The sequence below is a fragment of the Loxodonta africana genome, chromosome 9, assembly GCF_030014295.1.
Source record: "Loxodonta africana isolate mLoxAfr1 chromosome 9, mLoxAfr1.hap2, whole genome shotgun sequence".
In the NCBI taxonomy this organism is placed as follows: Eukaryota; Metazoa; Chordata; class Mammalia; order Proboscidea; family Elephantidae; genus Loxodonta; species Loxodonta africana.
The window spans coordinates 65,157,869-65,175,293 of NC_087350.1; the positions used below are offsets into that span (position 1 = coordinate 65,157,869).

General features: G+C 36.9%; 1 protein-coding gene across 6 annotated transcripts in view; it reads left to right on the top strand.

The window, feature by feature from the left end:
* Window positions 1-17,425, top strand: part of PTBP3 (polypyrimidine tract binding protein 3) — a 107,918-nt gene that overhangs the window by 75,009 nt on the left and 15,484 nt on the right. For all 6 annotated transcript variants that reach the window (XM_010587740.3, XM_010587736.3, XM_023545051.2 and 3 more), the window contains 3 exons: window positions 4,297-4,407; window positions 5,825-5,999; window positions 17,033-17,110. In XM_010587740.3, the coding sequence (XP_010586042.1) occupies window positions 4,297-4,407; window positions 5,825-5,999; window positions 17,033-17,110 (364 nt within the window). The remainder of the gene's footprint in view (window positions 1-4,296; window positions 4,408-5,824; window positions 6,000-17,032; window positions 17,111-17,425) is intronic.

The following is a 17,425-nucleotide window of genomic DNA, read 5'->3' on the forward strand; positions in this document are numbered from 1 at the left end:
TATAGGACAGAGGAGAACTGCCCCATAGAGTTTCCAAGGAGCACCTGGTGTATTCGAACTGCCAACCCTTTGGTTAGCAGCCGTAGCACTTAACCACTACGCCACCAGGGTTTCCCATTAGCCATTAGAGAGATGTAAATCAAAACTACAGTGACGTACCATCTCACCCTTGCAGAAGTACACTGATCAAAACAAAACAACAAATGCTAGTGAGGTTTTGGGGAGATTGGAACCCTGATCCACTCCTGGTGGGATTGTAAAATGGTAGAACCACTATGAAAAATGGTATGGCACTTCCTCAAAAAGCTAGAAATAAAAATACCTTAAAAACCAAAAGAAAAAACCCATTGCCATTGAGTTGATTCTGACTCACAGTGACCCTATAGGACAGAGTAGAACTGCACCATAGGGTTTCCAGAGAGTGCCTTGTGGATTTGAACTGCTGGCCTTTTGGTTAGCAGCCGTAGCTCTTAACCACTGTGCCACCAGGGTTTATGATCCAGCAATTCCACCCCTAGAGATATACTAGCAGTGACACTAATAGACATACACACCTATGTTTGTTGCAGCATTATTCACAGTATCAAAAAGATGGAAACAATGTAAGTGCCCACCAGCAGATGAATGAATAAACAAAATGTGGTGCATACATACCATGGGATACTATGCAGCTATAAAGAATAATTGATGAGTTCTTGAAACATAACATGGAATTCTGGAGGGTATTATGCTGAGTGAAATAAGTCAGTCACAAAAGGACAAATATTGTATGATCTCACTTTTATAAAAAGAATATGTATATATACAGAAAAGGACGTTCTAGATAGTAGACACTTGTTATTTTTGGTGATAGGCAATACCGAACGTGGGTTAAAGTCCGCACAACTTGACCAAGGTAAATGATGACACTGCGAAGTACACAATAATAAGAGACATTTTTGGTAAATGCTGTAACATACACAATTTTACAACAACAGCAATACCAACCATATTTATCTATGTGGTTACATAGATAAATATGCCTGTGTGTGTAGGAGGGTATATGTATGTACATACATGTGCACATATAGGTGTATCTCTAGACATAACTATATACATGTTTGTGCTGCATATATACAGGTAGTCACCAACTTACGATGGGGTTTCAGACCGACAACTCCATCATAAGTTGATTCTGACATAAGTTGAATGCTTTTTTTTTTTAGTTTTCATTATTATTGCCTTTTATTATCAGTATCTTTATAAATCATAACAGTGAACATCTGGGAATGATAACATCAGCAAATTACATGCTGCAACACTGTATATAGTACATATTACTAACAATGAAATATACCAAAAAAAAAAAAACAACCATCATAAGTGTGGTTCATCGTAACTTGAATATGTCATAAGTCAGGGACTGTCTGTGTTCAAATATATATAATAAAACACATAGGGGGCATGGTTCTGAATACTTCCTAGACATAACCAAACACCTCACTGGATAAATTTACTGGGTTTAAAGACTTAGGGCTGTAGTCTCATGGGACAACTCAGTCAATTGGCATAACAGAGTTTATGTTCTACATCCTAGCCTGGTGAGTACCGTCTGGTATCTTAAAAGCTTGCAAGCGGCCATTAAAATATAACTATTGGTCTCTACTCGTCTAGAGCAAAAGAGAAAGAAGGAAACGAAAGGCTCAGAGAAAAAACTACTCTGTGGGACTAATAGCCCAAACAAACCACGGCCCCATCTATCAAGAGACCAGAAGAACTAGGTGGTTGCTTGGCTACTACTGACTGTTCTGACTAGGGACACAATAGGTAGAATGGGAGAAAAACATAGAACAAAACTAACATTCTTAAAAAAAGGCCAGACTTACTGAACTGGTGGAGACCAGAGGAATCCCAACATTGTTGCCCTGAGACACCCTTTAAACTTGGAACAGAAACCACTCCCAGAAGTCACATTTCAGTTAAATAACAAATTTATTTTAAAAACCAAGCCCGTTGCCATCAAGTCGATTCCAACTCATAGTGACCCTATGAGATAGGGTAGAACTGCCCTATAGGGTTTCCAAGACTGTAAATCTTTACGGAAGCAGACTACCACATCTTTCTACCTTGGAGCGGCTGGTGGGTTTGAACTGCCAGCCTTTCAGTTAGCAGCTTACAGCTTTAACTACTACACCACCAGGGCTGTTCTTGCACTACCTAGGGACCCCTCAAATCTCAAGTTTTAAAAAGCACCCAGGTAGATCCATCTCAGAGACAGTGAGTTTATGTTAATGAGTAAGGAACAGCTCAAAAGGAGGGTGAGAATGGTTGCACAACTTGAAGGATGTAATCAACATCACTAAATTGTATATGTAAAAATTTGAATTGGTGTGTTTTTTGCTGTACATATTCTCAAGAACAGAAGAAAAATGAAATCAATTATTTTAAAAAGACCCTCTTGAGCACATTTGTATTCTGATACACATGGGGAATCCAACTGACTGAACAGCAACTTTTTTTTTGTTTTTAACTACCTCATTTTCTTTAGAAAAAAACTGTTGGCACAAAAATGATGACAAAGTTAACTCTAAGATTTTAAACATTCAACACGTACGCCACATGCATGGCTTAGAGTAGGGGTGCAGAGTGGGCACTCAGATATTTAACTTATTTTATAGCATGTTGTAAATGGCACAGTACTAAAATAGGAATTAATTGATGGTATAAGATCGCCAGGCGCTCCTTGGAAACTCTATAGGGCAGTTCTACTCTGTCCTGTAGGGTCACTATGAGTCGGAATTGACTTGACAGCACTGGGTTTGTTTTTTGTTGTTTTTTAAGAGATAGTGTGGTTAAATAATAGGAAAGGAGTGGAAGAGTCATATAAATCAACTGTTTCACGCTGTGAATCAGCATCTACTTCTTGAGATTTCTGTAGAGGAACTAGAAGGAGTTCACCTAAAAGTCTGTTGCTCAGTCAAATAGTCACAGAGCATCTATTGTTTGTCAGGTACTGTTCTAAGCACTGGGAATTCAGCAGTGAACAAAACAGACAACTGTTTCTGCCCTTATGAAGAAAGACAGACAGTAAACAAATAAGCAAACAAGTAATAGAACATTTGGTGGGAAAACAAAGTTATGAATAAAAATAAAAGACAGTAAAGGGTGATGGTGAGCCTGAGTGCAAGTTGGGATGATGTGAGAGTGGTCAGGGAAGGCCTCTTTGAAGTACCTTCGAGAAGGAAGGGGAATAGAGGGGAAGGCTTCCTGACAGACCCCTGGTTACCAACGCTTTTGTAATAGGTGTTCCACTTTAGCACCAAAAAGCTAAAGTGGAACAAAAATTAAAAAAAAAAAAACAACACATTGCCATTGAGTCGATTCCAACTCATGGAGTAGAACTGCCCCATAGGGTTTCTAGGGAGCAGCTGGTGGGTTTGAAGCATCAACCTTTTGGTTAGCAGCTGTAGCTCTTTAATCACTGCACCATCAGGGCAGATTATATTTTCCCCTCTTACTTTCTCCACTACCTCCCCACTATCTGTAGGGTAAAATCCAAGCTCCTTGATATAACATACAGTCTCCCTGGCTTACCTCTCCAACCTCACTTCCTGATGAAGAAAAGTTCTTTTCTTCATACATTACGCTTATTTCATGCAGTATAATGTCTTCAAGCTCCATTCATGTTGTAGTATGTATCAAGACTTCGTTTCTTCTACGGACAGAGTAGTATTCCATTGTATGTATGTCCCACATTTTCTTTATACATTCATCTCTTGATGGGCGCTTAGGTCGTTTCTACTTTCTGGCTACTGTGAATAGTGCTGTGATGAATACTGGTGTACAAGTCACTTTTTGAGTCTCTACTTTCAAGTCTTTTCGGTATATACCTAGGAGTGGAATTGCTGGGTCATATGGAAGATCTATTTTTATTTTTTGAGGAAACCACCACACTTCTCTGCATCGGCTATACCATTTTGCATCCCCACCAGCAATGGATAAGAGTCCCAGTTTCCCCGCATCCTCACTAACAATTGTTGTTTTCTGTTTTGTTTTTTTAATCTTAGTTGTCCTAGTAGGGGTGAAATGGTATCTTTGTGGTTTTGATTTGCATCTCTCCGATGACTAATGACATTAAGCATCTTTTTATGTGTTTGGTGGCTATTTGAATGTCCTCTTTGGTGAAATGTGTGCCAACAGTTTTAATAGAGAAAGTTTATTTTTATTTTAAAATGGATCCGTAAATCAAATTGTATTTATAAGGTTATTTTGTTTAATATTTTCCTCAAATTTAACCTAATCTGAACTTTTTTTCAGATATTTTCTAAATTTGGCACAGTCTTGAAGATTATCACCTTTACAAAGAATAATCAGTTTCAAGCTTTGCTTCAGTATGCTGACCCAGTGAATGCACATTATGCCAGAATGGTAATTGTGACCATATTTACTTTTCATTTTTCAGTTATTAATTATTTACCTCAGTGATATCTGAAGGAACCCATCATGTCTTCTTTCTTACCTTGTCTTACTAGGTATTCTTTTTTAAGCATTACTTCTTCTTTCTTCATATGACGTGGTTTCATTTCTCATCATCTTTCACATATCTGGAACCCATTCCTATTTGTCATATTTAAAGGCTAGAACTGAGCACAGTACTCCTTATGTAATCTAATAAAGTAGAATTATCTTTGCCCTTGTGCCTTCATTTACTTCTATTAAATCAGCCAAAGGTTGATTGATTTCACTTTTTGTAACCATGTTCACTGTTGATTCCTATTGAGCTCTAAATTGGTAAAGATTTTTTAAGTCTTAGAAAATATGCCACTGTCAGTTCATGTTGTCCTTATTTTTAGTACATGAACACTTGACTCTTTTGACAAAATACAAAACATTACGTTCTCTTTGGTTATGTTTGACCCATTGTTCCTGTCTGTTGAGATCTAGCCTCTACCTTAATGCTTTAGTCTTATATTGGTATCTGAACTGTTTCTAATTTCTTCCTAAAGATAGGGACTAAGGTTTATACTACATTTGTACACTGTACAAATGATTAGGAATGTTTCCTTTGTATTTGCTGTACCATCTGCCTGGATACATTATTTTGTACCTTTATGGTGGGATATTTGCCAGTGACTATTATGAAAAGTCAGGGTTTTTTGTATATTTATTTTATTTTATTTTTACGTGCTTTGGTTTCTAGTATCTATTTTTATAAATTTAAGCATTTTTGAAAGTCATTGTGGCTACAGATATTTCTGTGTTAAATTTTTGTTATTGCAGAGTGAAAGGATTACAGATCTTTGGTCTTTTGTCAGAAGTGACTCCAGATTTCCCTCAGCTTAGTTATTATTCAAAGTGTTATAAAATAAATTTACAAGGCAAAAGAAAATAAGTAGTAGATAAGATTTCGTGTCTCTGACAAGTACCATTTACAAAGTCTTTGTTTCTTTCAAACCCATGTAAACATAACCAAATGAATTAAGATGAAATGTAAAATTAAACTGTCTTTAAACATTTGCTGCAAGTGAAATAATAATAGCTAATATTTTTATATAATACCCAATGGTTTTCCAGACTTTTCTGTTTCTCCTCTCTCATTTGGTTTTACCACAGGCATGTATAGGAAAGATTGGTGATATTTTCATTTTACAGATGAAAAAGTGGAAACTTAGAAATTGTCTTTTTCTTCTCAGTGACAGAAGTAAAAGTAAGCCTAGGTCTTTGGTTTTTAGTCCATTGCTTTCTGCCTTACACCTGATTGCCACTCTGTGCGAAAGTAGAGGCTACTTGATTTATCAGTGTTGTCGTCTTGTGAAAACATCAGCCCCTTTCTTACATGCTTTAGGCTCTGGATGGCCAGAATATCTATAATGCATGCTGCACTCTGCGTATTGACTTCTCCAAGCTCACCAGCCTTAATGTGAAATATAATAATGACAAAAGCAGAGACTTCACTCGCTTAGACCTTCCTACTGGTGATGGCCAACCATCTCTTGAACCCCCTATGGCTGCTGCTTTTGGTGAGTAGTTGCTTTTTATGTCACCAAGCAAATTTTCTGAAGATACATGTTTCATTTATTAATCCCTGTGTGTCAATTAGTCTTTTTCTCCTTGGTCTCTCGGAATTTCTAAAAGAAAGCAAGAATCCTAGAACAAAATGTGTTCCATCAGTTAAATCTTAACATCAGGAGTTTTTATTAGTTGGCAAAATAAGTGGATTCTGAAATTCAGTTACAAATTTATTTTCTAACATTAATATTACTCATTTTTTATAAACCACACAACCATTTGCTTCAAATTAATAGTCTTATATATTAAAGTATTGATTTAAATATGTTGGTTTATAGCCAAGAGAGTTTTGCCCTACATGCTCTTGAAAAAATATTTTCCCCCTTTTAAGTAGAATAATATTTTTAAAATGAAGCCTAAATTAAGTCTTTATTCAAAAAAAGAGAGCTTATTTTTGTTTTTTAAATGTTAGAGATGAAAATCTTTATCTTAATAAGTTTGTGTGAAGTTGCGTTTTCACATTAATGAAAATATAGCTTTCTAAATTGTCTCTTTAAATGTAGCTTTGAGGAACTTCCTCATTTTTATAATTAGTTTTCAATATGTTTATACATTTTAAGAAAAATATATAAAGGAAAAAGCAATGATGGCACAGTTAGCTACATCTTTAGGTTAATGTATGCTGCTTCTTGGTTTTATAGGTCTCAGAAGTGTAGTTTATTATTTAGATAAGGCTATATAAATTTTATTACCCTTTAGGATTGATTTTTCTTTCTCAAATTATTCCAGAAAATGTTATTATTAAATGAGACCGTAACTAGTATTTAGTTCATCTTCAATTTTCAGGTGAGAAAATGAAAGAACCACTATGGCCACATGGTTGTCCAAAATTTTCTAGAAAATACTTTGCAACTTTATTTTAAAGTAAAAGCTTTTTTTTTTTTTTTAATTTGTAACTAAAATGGTCAAGTTAAATTGTGTAGTACATGTTCCTAAAATTGCTGAAATTTTGGCCTGTTTAACCAAATGTTTGTGTTTTATATTTGTTACACCACCTAATTTTTGTGGCCCATCTGGCAGAGCCAGTGGTCTTTGTCATTGTTATCTCGATAGCAAATAATAGAAATTGGGGCCATCATTCAAGTCTGCCAGAACTTGGCTATCGAATGCAGAACTGCACTTACTAGAACAATTGAATACACTATTCGCGTAATTAATTTTCTGCGTTGCAGGAGGAGGATACTTTAAAAATGTGGTAAAAAATTTTGGTTTCTGAATATAAAATATCAGAATGTTCATATCCTTTTTCATTGTGTTATACATACATCCTTAGTCATTGCAAAATAATGAGTACATCCTAAGCTAAATGATTCATCAAACAGAGAGCAATACTTTTTGTATTGTTTGAAAGTTTATCTACTCTGCCTCTCGCTAGTATTTAACACAGTTCACTGTTCCCACTTGTTTCTCTTGTGTGGCTTCTGAATACCACACTCCTGACTTTCTACCTTACTGGTTGCTCTTTCTCGCTCTTTAGAAGTGGTTTAAAGGTCTGTTTAAAAGTTATCCTGTGAAGTTCTTGGGACTGGGTCATAAGCAGTCTGTCCCTGTGTTTAGTAATCTGTATTATACCTATAGAAAAGCTTCTAAAACCTGTAACTATATTTTTGAATCCCCCATGTAATTATCTCCTGGGTTAAGAAATGGAATACTTGCACATACTGAAGAAGCACCCACTGTGCCCCTCCTCATCGGTTGCGTTTCTGTTCTCCCTGTCCCAAGATAACCATAGTCCCAAATTTGATGATACCCATTCTCTTTTTTTCCCTTTGTTTTGTTTTTTAACCATGTATTTATGCAGCTGTAAATGGTACTTTTTAACCCTTTCAGAACCCAATTATTTCCTGCCTAGAATTTTTTGTTGATACTGTGTGTTTTAATTAATGGAAGCATAGTGAATCATTGAGTGTGTCTGAATTTTTGATAGGTAGTGTGGATTTTTTTTCTTTCCCACTCTCACAATCCTACCTTCAGAGTACAGTGGTATATATGTGTGCCCCTAATCCTATCCCTGGAGCCCAGAGGCACATATGTATACCACATAAAAAATTTTCAAAACTCATATTTTACATTAAAAAAATACCGATTTGGCATCATCTCATACCAAACCCAAGACTAAACCCATTGTTGTCGAGTTGATTCTGACTGATAGCAACCCTGTAGAACAGAGTACGCTGCCCCCTAGAGTTTCCGAGGTTGTGAATCTTTATGGAAGCAGACTGCCACATCTTTCTCCTGTGGAGTTGCTAGTGGTGGGTTCCAAGTGCTTGACCCTTCAGTTAGCAGCTGAATGCTTTAACTGCTGTGCCACCAGGGCTCCTTTCACCTCATACAAAAAACAGTAATTTGCAGCACACACCCATTTCTTTGGTTTCAGACAGTCATAAAGGCCCCCACCTTGTGGCAGCATGTGCTGTCAGTGGGAAAAGAGCGTCCCAATAAACCCCAGAGGCTGAAAAAGTGATCACTATAAGTACCATGGGCAATGAAAGGGTAAAATTTTCACATCTCTTTAGGGTTTTATGTAAATGGAATCATGCTATTTTCTTTTGCATGTTCTTTCTTTAACTTAGCATTTTTTGGGGGGAAATTCATCCATACTCATACATATGGCTATGATTCTTAAGTGTTTTTCTGATTACTAAATGAGGTTGAACATACTTTTGCTTATTGGCCATCCTCAAGAATTTTCTTTTCAGATCTTTTGCCTATTATTGTGTTTGGATTCTTGTTTTTTCTTGTTGATTTTGTAGGAATTCTTTGTGTATTTCTTATAAAAAAAAAATTTCTTATACTAGTCCTTTTTTGGTTGTATGTGTTACAGATAGTTTTTCCCAATTTGTGACTTAATGCTTTATTTACTTCATGATATTTTTATCTAGTCAAGTCCATTTGTCATTTCGTTTATGTTTTTCTGGTATCTTAAAAAATCTGTTGCCCTGAGATCATAAAGATATCTACTCATATTCTAAAGTTTTGTAGTATTTTAGTAACTTTATTTTGAAATAATTTAAGTTGCAGTGATAGTACAATGAACTCCCTTATGCCCTTCATTCAGATTTTCCAGTCATTAACATTGTGCCACATTTGCTTTATCGTCTCTTTGATTGTATGTGCATGTATATATGTATAATATATGCACATATCTCTGTGTACAAGTAAATATATGTACATTTCCATTTTCCCGAACCATTTGAGAGTAGGTTGCAGGCATGACACCTTTACTTCTGAATACTCAGTGTGTATTTTCTAAGAACAAGAACATTCTTACCTAAATACTGTTCATTTTATTAAAATCAGGAAGTTAACATTCATACGATTCTACTATCTAACCTATAAAAGTTTTTAAGTGTTTGCCAGTTGTGAAATGTCCTTTATAACAGAATTTTTTTCTGGCAAGAATACAAACTGATATCAAGCTAATTCATTTGTTATTGTCCCTTAAGAGTGCTTTAATATGGAACGTTTCGTCATTCTTTGTCTTTTATGGCCTTTGCATTTTTGAAGAATGTGCGGGGTAATTTTGTAGAATATCTCTTAAATATGGATGTCTGATTTTCCCTCATCGGTATTTTGCATTTTTTGTCAGAAATACCACAGAAGTGATACCTTTTTTTTTTTTTTTTTTAAGTTTATTACATCAGGAGACATCACATCATGTTGATTTATCCTATTCTTTGTGATGTTAACTTTGATCACTTGATTAAGGTAGTATTTTCCAGGTTTCTTCCCTTTAAAGTTACTATTTTTTCCCTTTGCAGTTAATTTATAGGGAAATACTTGAAGACTACGTAAGTAGAAATCCTGTTTCTCTTCACTTTTAACACTGATTGTCAGAATCATATACTGTGATGGCTGCTATGTGGTGATGTATTAATCCCATTTTGCCTTCTACATTTATTAGCTGGCATTCTGTTATAAAGAAGAACTTTTCTGTCATTTTTTCCTCCCATTTATTTATTTATTCATGTCAGTATGAACTCATAGACTCTTATTTTATCCTGTGGGTTGAGTTATAATTTCCTGTTATCATTATTCATTTTAATGTCCAAATTGTCAAAGATTTGGCCAATGGGAGCCCTTCCACACTGGCCTATGTGTCCTTTTGACATATCCTTATCATTGAGCACTAACTTACTTTTTGGCAGAAGATATTCCAATCTCTTTACCTTCCCTGCCCCAGCCCTGGAGTCAGCCGTTACTCCAAGAAACCCAGCCTGGTTCCTTTCAGTGGGAAATAGTATGTTAGAAATCAGTATCTAGGCATTAGGTATGCCCATTGCTAATGGGGCATCGTTGCTTCTAGGCACTCTAACAGACACAGCTAGGATATGTGTGTTTCATAAATCTCTCTATGTGTGTGTGTGTGTGTGTGTGTGTGTGTTTAAGAAAAAAAATCACACTTTTAAGCTGATACCTCCCATTTCAATCCAGTACCCTTTCACATTAGTAACTCTCTTCTCTAAGATTGAAAAAGCTGGTTCCCATTATCCTCAACATATTTACTTATTTGTTCAATCTTAGAATATACAAAAAGTAGATTTAGAATTGCTAACTCATACCACTGACTTGATCTTAATATTTGTTTGTAGCTCTGTTTTTCATTAGTCTAGGGGATTATGATTATATATAAATATCATTTTTAAGTAAAAATAGTTTTTAATTTAAAGCTACTTGCTGTTTTTTCTCTAATTTAGATACATAGTCCACCAGGAATTTGTATATGGTATGAGATGGGGATCTGGTTTTATTTTTTTCACATGGGTAGTCAGTTCTTCTAGCACTGTTTATTGAAAAGTCAGTCCTTTACTGATCAACACTGCCACTTTTGTCATGTATTGAATTTACATAAATGTGTGGTTGTTTTTCTGGGCATTCTTCCATTAATCTAGGTATCTTTCCCTTTGTCATTACCACAAGTCTTGATATACAGTAAATCTTTTTATCTTGTTCTTTATGAGTATTTTGGCAATTCTTCACCATTTGGAATTCATATGAATTTTAGTATCAACTTGTTAAGTTCCTCAAACAAAAAGCTATTGAGATTTTTCTTGAGATTACATTGAATTTATAAATCGGTTAGAAGATAGTTAAAATCTTTTTCATAGGGCCTTTTAGTCTTTGAACACTGTATACCTCTCCATTTGTGTGGGTCTTTTTTAATGTCTTTCAGTAAAATTTTGTGACTTTTCCCCATAAAGATTGCATATTTTTTGTTAGATTTATTTCTAAGAACGTCACACTTTTTATTTCATATAGCATAGCATAGTGCTTATGGACCATACTTTTTGTATTCTAACTCTGAATCCATTACTTACGACTTGTGTTACCTTAGGCAAATTACTTAACTTTTCTGCACCTCTATGCACATCTATAATATGAGGATAATAGGAAACCCTGGAGGCATAGTGGTTAAGTGGTACAGCTGCTAACCAAAAGTTCAGCAGTTCAAATCCACCAGGCACTCCTTGGAAACCCTATGGGGCAGTTCTCCTCTGTCCTTTAGGGTTGCTATGAGTCAGAATTGACTCGATGGCAACGGGAAAATTTATACAGAAATGGAAAAAGAAAGCATCTAGAATAGCCAAAGCAATACATTTTTTTTTTTTTTCATTTTATTTCAAGCTTTAACATAAAGCTGGAGTAATTGAGACACTTTGGTAGTGGCAAAAGGATAGATATATAGATTAATGGACCAGAATAGATAATCTAGAAATAGACACGCAAATTACGAATGTAATTCAATAGGGAAAGGAAAATCTTTTAAACAAATGGTTCTAGTACAACTGGATGTCTGTATTTGAGAGTAGGAGGGGAAACATTGATCCTTACCTTACACCGTACTGACAGATTAACTGGAAATGGATCTTAGAGTTAAATGTAAAACTTAAACCTTTAAAATTTCTTACTAGAACATAAAAAGCAGAAACCATATAAAGAAATAATTGATATTGTACATCAAAATTTCTTAAGTTTTACCAAAAGGTAAGCCACAAACTTGGAAAAAAATATTTATAACACATATATCAGACAAATGATTTATATCAAAAAAAGAACTTTCACAGTTCAATTAAAAAGGGTTCCTGCTGGCACAGTGGTTAAATGCTCTCAGCTGCTAACTGACAGGTTGGCAGTTTGAACCCACCAGCCACTCTGTGGAGGAAAGATGTATGGCATTCTGCTTCTGTAAAGATTATTATCATTATTAGGTGCCATCCAGATGGTTCCTTTTCATCACAACCCTGTGTACAACAGAACGAAACACTGCTGGTCCTGCGCCATCCTCACAATCTTTATGCTTGAGCCCTTTGTTGCAGCCACTGTGTCCATCCATCTCGTTGAGCATCTTCCTCTTTTCCACTGACCCTCTACTTTACCAAGCATGATGTCCTTCTCCAGAAATTGCTCCCTCCTGATAACATGTCCAAAGTATGTGAGACATAGTCTCACCATCTTTGCTTCTAAGAAGCATTCTGGTTGTACTTCTTCCCTGTAAAGATTACAGCCTTGGAAACCCTGTGGGGACAATTCTGCTCTGTCCTATAGCATTGCTATGAGTCAGAACTGACTCGATGGCAACAGATTTTTGACAGTTCAATAAAAAGAAAGCTACGACCAGTTTAAAAAATGGGCAAAAGATTTGGAGAGGTACTTTACCAAAGATGGTGTACAAATGGCAATTAAAAAAAAAGACAAACCCGTTGCCATCGAGCTGATTCTGACTCACAGCTGCCCTATAGGACAGTGTAGAACTGTCCTATAGAGTTCCCAAGGAGCATTTGGTGGATTCAGACTGCCACTCTTTTGGTTAGCAGGTGTGTAACACTTAACCACTACACCACCAGGGTTTCCACAAATGGCAATAAGCACATGAAAAGATGCTCAGCATCGCTGGTCATCAGGAAATGCAAATAATAATCAATGTCTTAGGCTGGGCTCTCTAGAGAAGCAACACCAGTAATGCGTATAAATATATAGAGATTTATATTAAGGAAACAGCTCATGCGATTGTAGGGGTTGGAACATCCCAAGTCTTTGGATCAGGATAAGAGTCTTTTCCCAATTCACAGAGCCACAGAAGCTGCTGAACCCAAGATGAGCAGGTTGGAGAGCAGGGATCCCGCACATAGGTTGTGACAGTCAAGGAATCCCCAACATGGGCAGGCAAGACCACAAGGTTTCTCCTGAGTCATTTAGCCACAGGGGCTGGTGAACCCAAGATAAACAGGTTGAGGAGCAGGACTCTTGCTCGCAGGCTGTGAAGATAGGTGAATCCCAAGGTGAACAGGTAGCTACTAGCTCAAGTTCCAAGAACCAGAGGTCAGACAAGAGACAGCTGCTGGACCCAGAACAAGCTAACAACGTTTGCAAGGCGAGCAGGAAGGAGGTTAGTGACGGATAGTGGAGAGATGAAGGCTGAGGGGCTGCCACAGGCCCCACCCCGACCGGTACCACTCAGCAGATTCCGTTATGAGGGTGACCACGGATCAGATTTCAACAGGAAAGCGATCACAATGTTACACAGCTGCCAAAACACCGAGAATCGTGGTCCAGCCAAGTTGACACACAATCTTAACCATCACAATCACAATATAGTGTTACTCCATGCCTATTAGAATGGCTAAAATGAAAAAACTGACCCTTCCAGCAATGTAGAGGATCTGTAACTTTCATACCCTGTTGATGGCAGTGTAAAATGGTACTTTGGAAAAGAGTTTGGCAGTTTCTCTTAAAAAGCAAAATGACCTAGCCGTTCTACTCCTGGGTATTAACAAGTGGGTGGATAAATAAAATGTTTTTTATATCCATGCAGTGAAATATTACTGAGCAATATAAAGGAATGAACTATTGATAAGTGCAAGAACATTATGCCAAATGAAAGAAGTCCAAAAAAACATGTTGAAAGAAAGAAACCAGACAGAAAAAGAATACCTACTGTATGATTCTTTGTATATATAATTCTGTAAAATGTAAATTAATTTATAGTGACAGAAAGTAGATCAGTGGTTGCCTGGGGACAAAGTTTAGAGGGTTAAATGGATTGCAAAGGGACGTGAAATTTTCAGGAGTGTTGACAGTGTTCGTATCTTGGTTGTAATGATGGTTTCACATGTGTAAACATGTCAAACTCATCATATTGTGCCCTTGTATGTATGTACAGTTTATTACATCTAAATTAGAAAAGAAAAATAAGTCAAATCATTTCACTGTGATTCTGACAACCCCCAAAAGGCTCCCCATTTCTTTCAGCATAAACTCGCATGTCCTAAAATTGGATTGCAAGGGCCTATACCATTCACCCCACTTTTACCTCTTTGATGTCATTTTCTTTGACTCTCCCCCCTTACTCCTTCTGTTCACCATACTGACATGCTTACTGTTTCTCACATGTGCCGGGTATGTTCCCACCTCCAGTTACTCCACTGGCTATTCCTTCTGCCTGGGGTGCTTTTCCCCTAGATATCTTCAGAGAGGTTTTACTCATGCTGCCTTCTTAGACCTACTCTGACCATTTCTCTAATACCTACTTTTAATCTTCTGCTTCATCCTCCCCTCATAACTTCCTGTATTACTGTCTTGGCAGGATTTAAAAACTACTCCCTTCCCCACCAATCTCAGTGGTTTACAGTGATTAACATTTATTTCTCTCACACGACTTACTGGCAGTTCTGAGTCAGGTGTTGGAATTCTCCTCCACATGTCTTTTTCATCTAGGCCCCAGGCTGACGGTGTCACCTGTATTTGAGACATGGCATTCTTGTGGCAGAGAGAAAAGAATAAGAGAGCTGGTGTAAACTCAGAATGCCTCTTAAAGCATCTCTGTAGAGTTGACTTACGTCATGTCTGCTTGTATTCCTTGGTCAAACATGTCACATGATCAAGCCCGGTATGAATTGCAGGAGGCACTGCAAGTCAGTGACTGGCTAGAGTTATATGGAAGGTTGGGCAGGGAGCAAGCAAACACCTGGCACCAGTAATACAATCTACCGTACCTTCCCGCATGTTTAATTAATTGGACTTTCTTGCATAAAGTTCCCTAGTTGCTTATACCTATCTTGAAGCCTTTTGCTAAATTCTTTTTATCTTTTCCATTAACTTCCTCCTTTTTGCCTTAAATATAGTTCTGTCTGGTGCAAAGATGAACCCTTTTATCTATGGTCTTGAGCCCACTTGAATGTAAGTTTAGCAAGGACAAAGATTCTTGTGTTCTTTTTTCAGTGCTTCCTCAACACTAGAAGAACTTTGGCTTTGTCTTAGTTATCTAGTGCTGCTATAACAGAAATACCGCAAGTTGATGGCTTTAACAAACAGAAATTTATTCTCTCACAGCCTAGGAGGCTAGAAGTCTGAATTCAGGGTGCTAGCTCCAGGGGAAGGCTTTCTCTCTCTGTTGGCCTTGGGGAAGGTCCTTGTCATCAATCTTCCCCTGGTCTAGGAGCTTCTTAGCGCAGGGACCCAGGGTCCAAAGGATGCATTCCACTCCTGGTTTTTCATTCTTGGTGGTAGGAGGTCCCCCTCCTCTCTGCTCAATTCTCTCTTTTATATCTCAAAAGAGATTGACTCAAAATACAACCTAATCTTGTAGGTTGAGTCCTGCCCCATTAACATAACTGTGTGTAATCCTACCTCTTTAACATCACAGAGGTATAGGATTTACAAGGCATAGGAAAATCACATCAGATGGCCAAACGGTGGACAACCACACAATACTAGGAATCATGGCCTAGCCAATTGACATACATTTTGGGGGGAACACAGTTCAATCTATAACAGGCTCATAATATGTTTTCAGTAAATATTTGTTGAGTGGATGCCATTCTCCCTTATTTCATCAGTTACACCCAATTTTTGTATCTTCATGTACTGTCAGTTCTCACTGCTACCTCTATCCCTGAATCTCTTATATTTTCTTGAACTGTTAAATTAAGTCAGTTACATATTTAGCAAATTACATTAAATAATTTAATGAAGAGAACAAAATTATACGAGCTTTTAATTCCTCTGGAAAATATATCCTACTTACTTCTGCCTGTAAATATACATCTCCCTAACATTTAAAAACAAAAAACCTCCCTTTGACTTTTGCAGCCTGACTTCTCACTATTGCTGTAAAGCTATTATTCCTGTTACCTTTTTCATTTCTCATTCTCTTTGACTTCTGTTGAAATATCCTTCTCCCTACTTTGAAACTCTTCTTCTAGATTCTGAGGGACTATAATTCCCTATTTCTTTTTTTCTCTTTTCCTGAGGATGTTGCTCTTCCTTCTCGTACTAGCTGATAATCTCAGGCTCAGCCTTTTGCTCTCTCCATCTTGTCTTTTACCTTTTTAGTGGCACTCTCATTCACAGGGCTTTTGTTAGACCATTTGCGGTACATTTGCATTTATACCACTAGACCCTGAGCATTTTAGTTTGTAAGCTTCTCAAAGGCTAGTATTTTACCTCATGTTTCTTTTATCAGCCCAGCACTCCATAAAGTACGATTTAGTAAGTATTTGATAGTTTTCATATTTAAACAAGGCTCTAAATAAGGCCAAGAGTCCCAGCCTAATCCAGAACTTTAAAAACCCACAAGGTAGCTAAGCTGTACTCTTAAAACTTAAACCCAGTTGAGAGGAGTTAGTCTCTGGAGCTGACAGAGGCAGTTTACTTATACAGTAGGGATCACCTGGTTTTTTGTTTTTTGTTTTGGTTGAACAGGTAAACCCTGGTGGCGTAGTGGTTAAGAGCAACAGCTGCTAATCAAAAGGCTAGTAGTTCGAATCTACCAGGCATTCCTTGGAAACTCTACGGGGCAATTCTACTCTGTCCTATAGGATTGCTATGAGTCAGAAACCACTCGATGGCAACAGGTTTTGTTTTGTTTTACCTCAAAAGAGAATGTCTTTATCGGTGATATACTCTCATATAGCCGTGTTGTATTGCTTTGATAACTACATTTATAGAAGATAATGTACTTATTTTAGCTTCTCTTCCCCATTAGGTGCACCAGGCATAATTTCCTCACCATATGCAGGGGCTGCTGGATTTGGCCCAGCCATTGGGTTTCCTCAAGCTGCAGGTGACTATTTTAAAATTGAATTAAAAATTATTTTTTAAGGGAGTTCTGCTTTTTCCAGGAACTTATAAGATGAAAAAAATGTATCATGTTTGAAAGATTCACAGTAAGAGCATTGTGTGCATCAGCCATAGCAGTGGCTTGTTGTGTGATGCACAGCTTCCATGTATGTTCCGAAGAATTCTCTGTGTTTCCAGTCTCAGCTCTATTAATTCCATTGTATGGTCTGCATCATTTATACTTGCCATTGGTACAGATAACTGTAGGTTGACTACATTAAATAGCTTAGATTTGTCTTTGAGTTATTATATAAAATGT